The sequence below is a fragment of the Anoplophora glabripennis genome, unplaced genomic scaffold, assembly GCF_000390285.2.
Source record: "Anoplophora glabripennis isolate ALB-LARVAE unplaced genomic scaffold, Agla_2.0 scaffold453, whole genome shotgun sequence".
In the NCBI taxonomy this organism is placed as follows: Eukaryota; Metazoa; Arthropoda; class Insecta; order Coleoptera; family Cerambycidae; genus Anoplophora; species Anoplophora glabripennis.
The window spans coordinates 113,256-125,325 of record NW_019416543.1 but is presented as its reverse complement, the minus strand read 5'-3'; the positions used below and the strand labels follow the sequence as shown (position 1 = coordinate 125,325).

Below are 12,070 nucleotides of genomic sequence, written 5' to 3'. Positions count from 1 at the left end.
TATCTTAAAGATCAAGTATTTTTAACACATCCGGAAAATGTAGATATTTTAAGAGAGACGATTATAAACGTTTGCCGTGAAATACCTCCAAACTTAATATCATCAGGTAGCCAAAAGATGTCAACTATGTATTCAACAAGATGGAAGACAGTTCGAACAATTTTTAATAAAAATTTTTTATAAGGTTTTTTATTGTTACATTTTTGTTTTGTTGTTGATCTGGTATCTATTTGTTTTGCTTTCTTGTTGTTACTTTAGATATAGCATTTCTCTAATAAATTTTGTAAAAAAATATTTTTTCCATGAAATATTTAACAAATATCAAGTTGTAATATACCGTTCACTGCATAAAAAAATACTCTATTGAACAGGCCAAAAAAAATAATAACTTGACTTTAAGAGAAAACAATTGAAAACGCCTAACGCTCTGATGATGGCAAATAAAATTAAAATCAGTGCTCGATTGTAGTATTTGTCAAGCCATTAACAACACTCTTTTGTTTTTTAAATAGAGCAATTATTAACAGAGTTACAGCTTGGGGCGTTTTTTATAAGACAGCCTGTATAAAAGGATTGTAGTTTTTTCGATGAACTAATCACCTAATTGACAAAAACAGCTTATACGAAAAGAATTGTTAGAAATAAAAGATGATATTTAATGTTAAATTTATTAAAAACAATGCTTATAAGATTAAATATATATATTTTTCTAAAAATGGATAAAAACATAACAGGTAGGTACTTACTGTTAAGTACTTAATTATTAACTAAAACAGAACATTTTATACGTATAAAATTATGCAATTCAATCAGTAATTTGCGTTAATAAGGCAGTCCCCTTGAGTATCCAATAACTTTGACTTTGATCAGTTGGTAATAAAACGGGAAGGACGAAATTAGTGCTATGTCCCGTTGTAGAGAGTACGCCTGCCCTGACCGAAGTTTTGTACAAAGGCGCAACGTACCTTGGATCGTATTCTGACATCTTGGATTTTGGTATTAAGCAAACGGCGGGCAGAGGAGGATTGACTTCACCTGGAAAAAGTCGGATGTTTAAAATAATTTCAGTATTTTTGTCACACTGAAAAGAAATGGGAATTTTAAATATATTTTTTTTCGGTGTAGTTGAAATATGTAATCGGGTTACATAAAAAAAATAACATTTTATAGGAGAACATATTTGTTTCTGTATACATTTTCGATTTTCAGCTAAATGTCATATTTTTGCTGCAAAAAATTTAAAAAAAATTAAATATTACTTAACTATCCATAGAGTATTCTGTAACAACATACATGGGTGCTTTAAGTTATCACACTTATATTTACCTGGTTTGGCATCCACTAATTTCATATGTGTCAGATCCCATCGACCTGCGTCGATGAAAAGGCCATGAATAATAACACCATCAGTTGGACGTTCTAATGGTTTATACACGTCATAAATCTAAAAATAACGCAATATTTATATTAGATATTTTATACAAATTGTATGAAATATTGCTTTTTTACGTCCTTTTACTGGTTGCCGTATTTTCATTGATAATATTAAATTTCATTAAAACGTTTCTCAAAAAATATTTAAAATCGATTTTTCTACAGAGTATATACAGGCAATCAAACTCAATGAGCTTCATCTTTTGAAAACAAAGCCGAGTTAAATCAGACAAAAACTATCAAGGTTGTAAGGTGTTAAAGAGGATCAGGTGTTACGAAAAAATGCAGCCAATTTCGCATTATTGAGATATTTTTTTTCAATGCCAAATCAAATTCTGTGAATTATTTGTTTTTGTTTTTAATTAAAGCCAAAAATTTGAATATTTAACATAGGTTCTTATAGGAAATACTACGATGCATTCCCCTACAATCGAATTACGGGTGAAAAAATGCAAATAGTAGGATGAAAAAAGTTTACATTTACCTGAATCATTAATTAATAGATGAGAAAAAGAAAAAAAGTAGGTTACCACATTTCACAGAGAAATTAATTATCAAACATAAAAATTTCTGACTTGTCCGCTAAGTAATGAATGCGAAGGAGTAACGGCAACAGCGCAATAGAGTATGAATGAGGATAGGTGGCGGGAAATTTAAATAAAATTTGTGATACACAAATTAGTCATTAGCAAATGGATTGATTACATTCAACTTGTATTTATTTGTATAATTCAATTTAAAATAATAAAATAAAATGGGAAATTTTCAAATCTATGTTTTTTGAAATCTGTTTTTATTTATAAACTTTCAATACTAGACAGCATAATGCATATTATAAACAATGAAATATTTAAACTTTGTATCACAGCGCATATAACAATCCTATTCATATTCAAAGTAAATTAGTTTTTTAATAGAAATAATTTATAAAGTTTTAAAAATTTGTGTACGAATTCCTTACATACATGCAAATACAGATCAATAAAGTTCCCACCTATCCGGAGGGTGCTTCATCCTCTATTGCTTCAGAAACCTCCCTCTAATGTGCCCTCACGCCAGTTCTTTTAATTTTTCTCAAAAACTGCTATTCTGACGAGGAAAACAAAAAGGACCTAAAATTTCGGCATAAAATTCTACATCATTTATGTCCTATAAACTTTTTTCTAACGTTAACTCTACTCTCACAAATATGGTTTGAAAAATTAAGATATGTTGCTAAAGTTAGGCAAAAACGGGTAAAGTGACAAATATCTTGAAATACATTGGCCATAGAAAAATTTTGCATGCAAAGCAAATTTTTCTATACAAACCTGGTTATAAGGGCAAAAAAACATGACCACAGAAAATTTTATTACTATGTACTTGAATTTATATTCAAGCCCATTTCCACACCACCGCTGAGGTAGAGCTCCTGGCGCGTTTTTTTTGGAAGTGGTTTCCCCTGGAGGCCTAAACCATTAAAAACCAACTGCTGTTTATTTATTAACTGAATTATTTTCAGTTAATTTTTTCTCTACCACTGAATTAAGACATCCTTGACCATGACATTTGGAGCACATTGTTGAACACTTCAGTCCAACCTTGGCACAACTGCATCGTTTTCTGCAACTCTTTTTACAACGGCATGATATTAATTGAAGGAGCTGGTATCTCAATTGTAGGAATTGGCACCAAAATTTTGGCTAATTGTTTTCCATCCCCATTCATTAGGCTTCAAATTTTCTCCACGCCATGATTGAATTTGTCGAAAAACGCGATACGAATGTTGTTTTAAAGCAGCACATGTAGGTGGTAGTCTTGATAATATCACTGCTTGATTAAATTGACCAACAAATTTGTTAAATGAAATGAATCTAAATTGATTTAATGATGTCACAGTTCGAGGTGCTTTGTATAAAACTAATGTAATTTTTTCTCCATCTCTTACAATGGCTAGTTTGATCGATGATGAATTTTTAAATACAGGGTCGGAAAGTCTCCATGGTTCATCGGCCATTACGTGAGAGCGATAAAGAAAGTCATAGAAATCCGTGCGATAGAGAGAGATGGCTATAATGAAAGCGTCTAATAGTCACCGCCCATTTCGCCCTTCCACAAATAAGAAGTGGATTTTATTTGTGGAAGGGCGAAATGGGCGGTGACTATTAGACGCCTTCATTATAGCCATCTTTCTCTATCGCACGGATTTCTATGACTTACTTTATCGCTCTCACATAACGGCTGATGAACCATGGGGACTTTCCGACCCTGAATATGTAAATCATCGTCTAAGTCCCTTCTAGTATTTATTAAATTTACAGTTTGTGCTTTTCCTTTGCCAAAAAATGCTGATGTATCACATCCACTGAATGCGTGAGCAAATAATATATTTCTTTTACAGTTATGAAGGACTTCCGAATTCTGTAAATCGGGAGAACTGTATGCTATACATACTAAACATGTTTAAATATATTTTTTATGGATACAATTTACATTAAATATTAAAAAACTAAAAGGATTATATTAATAATTTTTCGCAAAGCTATTAGGCAAAGCTTATATTTTGTTATGTAGTCCAAAATCCGCTGTTTAGTTTTAAGCACCAATATTAATTTTTCTCAAAAGCCATCTTAATTTTAAGGAATTTGTCTTATCTTTACCAGCATTAACCTATTTCAAACGTGAGATTAGGGCTGAATATAGGAAAAAATGTACAGGACACAAAAGATGTAGAATTTTATGCTGAATGTTTTAGATCCTATTCATTTTCCTCGTCAGAGTAACAGTTTTTGAGAAAAATTAGAAAACGGGCACCAGGTCACATAACAGGGTGGTTCTGAAGCAGAAGGGGATGAAGCACCCTCCTGAGAGGTGGGAACTCTTTTGATCTGTATTTGGATGTCTATTAAGAGTCCGCATCTAAACTTTATAAATTATTTCTCCTATTTGCCATTTTAATTGCTAATTTACTTCGATTATCATTTTTACAAATTATCACATTTTTAATATAATTTTTCATTTTAAAATTAACATTTCAATAATTTCAGTATATTTTTTAAAACATATCACAGTGTAATACTACATACAGGGTGTTTCAAAAAGTTGTTGCCAAACGTGAAGGGGATATAGAGGACATTGTGGTAGAAAATTTTTGCTTATAAACCCCTAGTCAGAAATGAGCCGTTTTGGCCCTGGAGAAATTTTTGGCCTAACACGTAATGTTGTCTCGTTGACTCCAAAAGACTTTGATATTTAAGCAATTTTTATTAATAGGCTATTGACTATGTCAAAAAAAGAGGGTACAAAGGAACTACAACGTAACAGAAATTTTATTGTTTGATATGTTCAATTGACCCTAAAAAATGGTAAAACCGCGAAGTGCTACCTTTTAAAGGGGTGGGGGACAAAAAAAATATTTTTAACAAAAATATGCCCATTTTTTCCTTTAAAATAAGCTTTAAAATAAGCCTTTATAGAAGTACCTACGACTAATAGAAACCGAGATATATTGGATCAAAGTTGCCTACTTTTTGGATTTTTGGCCAATTTTTGTCCTTTTTGACGATTTTCGTCTTATAACTTTTTTCTGAGTTAATTTAGGTATATGTAATGCCATAATCAAATGAAAGCTGGTTTCCAGACCTTTAAAATGGTGCCTGTTAGAAGTTTGTACAATTAAAATCAACCGAGATATTCGGTATTATTTTGTCTAATAAATTTATTTTTGTGAATGTGAAAGTTAAAATAAGTTTCTAGGTGATTGAATATTATTATTTATTTATTTAAACAACAATTAATCATATTTATCTTGTAAAATTTCGAATTCTTTTAATTATTTTTGTACTTTTAATTAAAAATTACAATTGCAAAAAAAATTTTCAATTTTGTAAATAAGAATTTTTCAAATTTAAAAAATTACCTCGATGTATTTTTGCTGCATCTGAATGCATTGTAACTATAATGTATAGTTCAAAAATTGACAGCCTAAAAACTTGTCGATATAAATTATTTCAAAAGTATTCAACAAGTGCAAAATGTACCTTATTTCGATTGCCTTCAACAACTGATGCTCTCAAACATCATGGGTTCAGAGTATATTTTCAGATGCAACAGTGAAATGGTTGTTCTTTAAATTCCCTTGATTGGGGTTGGAAAAATTCCATAAATGGGCTAGTTCCCATTTTTAATAATAAATCTCTTGCACCTGAAAATTTACTTGAAAAAATAGCCTGTAAATGTATTTAAGAATGTATGGGAATAAATTGTGAGAATACTTATGAGCCTGATTTTCCTGAAGAGGATATTGATGAAAATGATGACGACGAAATTGATATTAATACTGAAAATATACTAAATGAAACTGAAAATTTGTAAGATATATATGACTAACTGTTGTTTAAATAAATAAATAAAAATATCCAATCACCTAGAAACTTATTTTAAGTTTCACATTCACAAAAATAAATGTATTAGACAAAATAATACCGAATATCTCGGTTGATTTTAATTGTACAAACTTCTACCAGGTACCATTTTAAAGGTCTTGAAACCAGCTTTTATTTGAATATGGCATTACATATACCTAAATTAACTCAGAAAAAAGTTATAAGACGAAAATCGTCAGAAAAGGACAAAAATTGGGCAAAAATCCAAAAAGTAACCAACTTTGATCCAATGTATCTCGTTTTCTATTAGTCGTAGGTACTTCTATAAAGGCTTATTTCAAAGGAAAAAACATTAACTTTTTTTTCTGTGAAGCAATACCTATACCTAACTCCTCTCAGAAAAAAGTTGTGGGCCAAAAGCCAAAAAGAAAAAAAAATGCATTTTTTCGGGTTTTTTAACTCGTTTTTTGGGCATATTTTTGTTAATAATAATTTTTTTGACTCATTTAGATTGGAAATTCAATTTGCTACAATTTTTCTGTTGACAATTATAGTGAAAAAATGCATAGTTTTCGAGTAAAACTCAAAAAACTGAATATACACCTTTTTACTTCGTTCTCAAAAACGCACACCTTTAAAAGATAGCACTCCGCAATTTTATCATTTTTTAGGGTCAATTGAACATATCAAACAATAAAATTTCTATTACGTTGTAGTTCCTATCTAAAGTACATAGTCAGTAGCCAATAAGGGTAACGCAAAAAATGATTGGAAACAAAATAAACACATTATCTCTTCTGGTAAGTCTTTACCAAGTGCATGTCCTACACACGATGTTGGTAAGAATTAATTTTATTCACAGCTCTATTGTACGCATCGAATCTAGCCATGCAAAGCCGTCTGTGTCATGCTGTGAGGAATTTCACAGGTTAAAGCAATTAGCTCTGCGAGCGATTACATAGCATAATGTATACCTATATACATGACAAGGACTGCCAACTTACAAGTAATAAACTCAGCATACTCATGCGCTGTTGCCAAGTTTCTGTTGCAACTCGTGAAAACTTGAGAAATGGAAATATATATTTTTTAAGTATTTTAAACTCGAATGTATTCAATATCTACAAGCAAGTATCTCGACCTACTTACTTTCTAGTTATAAAAAATATTTTGCTTTGCATTGAGAGCAATGATTTTATAACACGGTAAGTATAGGGCCCCCCCGCGTCCCTGTTCACCCCCGATGAAGCACCCGACCCTCCTTAAGTGGGACACTAATAAATAACTATAATTCTTAGAAAATACATTGTTTGACCAAAGATAAGATTCACATCCTGTATATCTCATTTGGATAATCATGATATTCACTACTAGTCAATCCAGATTCATGTGCAAGCTTTATAAATTTAACCTACCTCCTTTCCTTCCCTGTCGTGGACAGCTTTGATCTCCTCTTGATCTATTAGTACCTTTTGAATTTTAAAATCAAATTTCAGTTCGTCTATCGGTAGATTATACTTTCTGGCATGAGTTTGTAAGGTTCCGGTAAGAAAACCTTGAGGGAAATAAAAACCAGATATCCAGTAAGATGTCGGGTGACCAAATCGTAACCATATCTATTTGATAATTTGAATTAGCAGCTGATCTTAAATGTGAAATAACTTTAAATTTATTCGAGCTCTAACGTCACCATAGTGCTCGATTTATATAAATTATTCGACATGTCTGATAATTCAGAAACGATTAGTACATCAATGTTTTTTGAAAAAAAAAATAAGTTTACTACTTTTCACACGTAGAAGGTTTACTTTCAGAAAAATGGATATTTTCATCTCTTGTTACAAAATATACTATTTTATTGATTTGAATAAAAAATTTTGAGAAAATCTGGCAAAATAGTCTAGCTTGTAAATACTTACAGAAATAAAGTCCAATCTTAAGGTTAAGTCATTTATCCAGCTACCTAGGCTCTTGAGAGAATTGTACGCTTTTGCCGACCACATTTTAGGAACCTAAAATATATTTTTTTTCGTTTGTATTTGCATATTTTTTGTATTTATTTAATTTGTTCCAGTCAAAGACCTTATCATATTGTGTTGACATTCTGCAACTATTATTTAGTGGCTACTGGGTATTGCCATTTTGACATTTTACTTGTCAGCTTCATCATCTTTCCTTCTGATGATGGAGCAGATTATAATAACACACGGGAACAATTATTTACCTGGTTGTTTATGAAAGCTTTGAAAACGTCTTCCAAAGCCTCCGACATGACAACTAATCCTTTAATCGCTTTTTTCAAATTCTCCATGGAGTTGTGAATCAGCTTCAGGAGAATATTATATCTGTCAACTTCTTGGGTTAAAACAGTTGTTAAAGAGGGCAATCGACCTTTGTCGTCTTTCTAAAAATATGTATGTATATACAATCATGTAAGTATACATATACAGGGTGTCTCATAGATAGTGTCCAATAATTTACCACTTGATTCTATTGCCAAAAATAAGAATATTTTTTCATATAAACATTGGTCGAGAAATGCTTTCTAAGGGAGCTACGCTTCCCTAAATGGAGCCTCGAAAAATTCATTTTTTTAAATATTACCGAAACGGGTTGAATTCGAAATCGGGTAAAATTTGCTATTTTCAAATTTAAGCAATACAATTTGATGGATCTGAATTTTCTATGAAAAAATGGTAATGTTAATTTATATCAAAAAAGTAAAAGTATAACAAGTGTGCTTTTCTAAGCACTTTTCACAGTGTTTATTACAGTTGTTACATGATGAGTTGTTATATGAGTTTTTATATGATGACATATTAAAATTCATAATGGTACATGTACCCATTTTAGATATTCAAGAAATTTTTTTTGGATATAAAGATAATGTAATGAAATGCTTGGATCCATTTTTCTCGGAAATGGAGGATTTTATTGAAAGAAATAACGAGTACCTTTTTTGTAGAGGAAATGAGGGTCTGTCATTTGTTGGCATCTGAATTAGAAAGTTTCTACCAGCAAAAAAATTGGGGCAAATTTTAGCCGACGACCCCCCAATTGAGACGTCCCTGACTAAAATTCTTTTTAAATTTTATGATCTATTTCGACTTAATGAGTGTTCATGGTGTCAAAATTCATAATTTTCCTTCAACTCGTTTTGAATAATATTTAAAAAAAATGAATTTTTTGAGGCCCCATGTAAAGGGAAGCATTTCTCGACCCATATTTATGTGAAAAAATATATTCTTATTTTAATAGAATCAAATGGTAAATTTATTGGACACTAATTATGAGACACCCTGTATAAATTATATCAATACTCACTCTGCAAGCAATTATTTTGTACTAAAACTACATTTCATTCAACTGAGGTATAAGTAAAAAAAATAATTGTAGGGTTTCATTTTATTTCTTTGTGTTACATTTTTAATTTTCTGTCAGGGCAGAATCTGTTAGATGCTGACCAGGAGGGAAACCACATTAGGATGTTCAAAAATTATTTTTTTTTACATAAATTGTTAGTATAACTATTCAAGAATACGTTGCCAAAATTCCTATTGCTTCCAATTTTATGAGTCTAAAACCGAATGCCCATGGGATAAGCATAGAGGCACACAGCAGGTAGGGCAGACTGCTTGTTTGGGTAGTCTAGTCACTTATTAAGCAAGAAAAGAGCAAAGCTCAGAACGATGTCTTTGAGGAAGAAGGACTATTATATGGTGCGGGAATCGCTGATTGATCGGAACGCACTCTATATTATTGATAACTTTCTCAAATTTCTAGTTTTCGGAAATCTTCTATCGCGTTTTTCTCGAAACGACATTTTGATTCAAGGGAACTCTAGCTCAAAAAGTTATGAATCGATTGTTATGAAAATTGAAACTATGTTTCTTTATGAAATTACAAAGAACATGAACCAACAATTGGGATGATATAACTTTAAGGGTGTTTTTTTATTTAAATAAATAAAAAAAATGTTAAAAATCGTACATGTGTCAAAACTTCAATTTTCACAATTTTTACCCACAATGAGGTTCACAAATTTAGAAAACATGTTGATAATGCAGGAAAACAACCATTTTGCTTTCAGATCAAAATTGCGACCTTCACATTTCCCGTGAACAACCAACTCGGACGACGACCTTCGGTGGACGACAGTCCACAACTTCGATATTTTCAACACTTGAAGTGACTTAAAAGAATTTGTAAAAGTAGTTCAAAATATTAATAAAATCATATCAAAGGTTGATCAATTTCTAATAAAATAAATTTGTCCCACTCAAAAAAATTAATGAGGAACGCCTGAAAATCAGCCTCCTAATATGGTTTCCCCCTTTAAACAATTATTTATTCTGGTCATAACGAATTAATTACTTTCGTATGAATTTCCTGATATTCTGAAGCTCAGTCACAAGTAGTTAGTTACTTTTGAGTAGAAATTTACCTTAAATAGATGAACATTTGCTTCATCAGTATATATCTTTGTAAGTATTGTGTTGATGACCATGTCCGCCAATTCATATACAATGTCGTCACTAGATTTTCCAGTTTCACCTCCAGAAGCTCGAGGCTGGCTTTCCATTATCGTCCTAATTACAGTCTGAGTTTCTTTTATCTGAAAAATTAAAAATTACAATTATGTCAGCCATAAGTCTATGAAACGAAAAATATATGTATGATAATTTTATTTGATTCCTGTTATTAATTTATCTTCAGTATTTAACGTACTTCAGAATCTAGATTTAAAAAAATCTTGATCAACTAAATAATTTAATATAAATTCGTGTTAATAAATCTGTTATACAGGGTGTTACAAATTAGTAGGTCAAGCAGTTAACCACATATTCTTTGGACTAAAATAATGGAACTTCTCTTATGCCACTTTTCATTTCGGAGTCCCATTTTCAAAATACAGGGTGTCAAAATTTAAAAAATGATTTTTATTAACTCCGGTGATTGTAGAGATATTTATTTGAAATTTAGCACATATTTTGATCTTAAGTCGGCACACTTTTTGTATAATTTTAGTTAACGGTTGATCTACTAGTTTGTAACAACCTGTAAATCAATTATATCTCAAATACTCACTTGATATGCAATATTAGCATTTTCGTGCATTCCAAAAATTTCAGGTTCTTCTATGATAGGTAGGCCATCAATAAAATCTCGGTATTGTTGTAATTTCTCGAAATTTGGGCAATAATATGTTCCGGATTTGGAATACACATACCGTGGCGATAATGTTTCCGGCGAGAAAAAGATTTTTAGTATGGTTTTCAAACATCGCAGATCCCAATAGTCCGTAACTCTGCCACCATATGTAATTTCACCTGCATTGTTATTAAATAAATGAAAAATGAGTTTCCTAATTATAATCTGTTATCGTAACGTCACGATTTAATTGAATTATTAAAATAATTATATACGATATGAAATGAAAAAATTTTGTATCTACCTGTAAGGTATTCTAAGGCATCCCAAGGTATACTACCTTCAGCGCAAAACATTTTCAATGTATTAAAAGCAAAATCACGATCGCTATCATTAAACTCGTACACAATGTTCCAACCAAGAGGTCCGAATTTTTTCCGCTCCTGAATAACCGCGTGAAACATACAAAGACCAAACAACATCGTTCTCCACTTTTGACCGAGAACTAAAAATAAAGTGTGGCAATATATTAAACTAAAATACTTAGAGATGGGCAATGGGAAATTTTTCGGGAAAAAATAATCGAAGCATGAGAAATTTTCCCTGGAAAGTTTCTGAAAAAATTTCCGTCGGAAATTTTCCGGAAATATTTCTAACAATTTGTAAACTTGGAGCCAATTTTACTTCTAACTTCTATGAACATACACAAAAAATCGTTGGTTAATTTCGGATTTTCGGTTAATTCGGAATACCATATTATCCAAATAAGTTAGAAAACACTTACACTTACTTATTTTAATCTTTGTTAAGTCTACAATCTACATAATAGAGAGCAATACAAGACTCATAAATTGGCTCCTTTTGAAATTTAATATGAATTTTGATAGTTGAACCAAAGTACAATTACATTTTAAAACTAGTATAATTATTTAATGTATTTACTATTTGTTAAAAAATAAAGATAAATATTGTATACTGTATAGTGTTTGCGCACTGTAACCCTCAGCATGTAATTTTTTCTAACGGATGATTAATACATAATTTATATTTTTGCAATATTTATACCAATATAAATAAAAACGTATGTAAGTATTTGGTCTTTTTCGAAAGCTGAACACAAT

The 12,070-nt window shown here is 30.8% G+C and overlaps 1 protein-coding gene across 1 annotated transcript in view; it reads right to left on the bottom strand.

Annotated features, from left to right (window-relative positions):
• Window positions 1-690: 690 nt before the first annotated feature.
• LOC108909229 (dynein heavy chain 6, axonemal) overlaps window positions 691-12,070 on the bottom strand; it is a 110,894-nt gene continuing 99,514 nt past the window's right edge. Inside the window, exons 50-57 of the mRNA XM_018713489.1 lie at window positions 11,254-11,454; window positions 10,887-11,128; window positions 10,243-10,413; window positions 8,023-8,202; window positions 7,718-7,810; window positions 7,214-7,414; window positions 1,327-1,444; window positions 691-1,035 (exon numbers count right to left, since the gene is read on the bottom strand). Of these exons, the coding sequence (XP_018569005.1) occupies window positions 806-1,035; window positions 1,327-1,444; window positions 7,214-7,414; window positions 7,718-7,810; window positions 8,023-8,202; window positions 10,243-10,413; window positions 10,887-11,128; window positions 11,254-11,454 (1,436 nt within the window). The 3' untranslated portion in view covers window positions 691-805. The remainder of the gene's footprint in view (window positions 1,036-1,326; window positions 1,445-7,213; window positions 7,415-7,717; window positions 7,811-8,022; window positions 8,203-10,242; window positions 10,414-10,886; window positions 11,129-11,253; window positions 11,455-12,070) is intronic.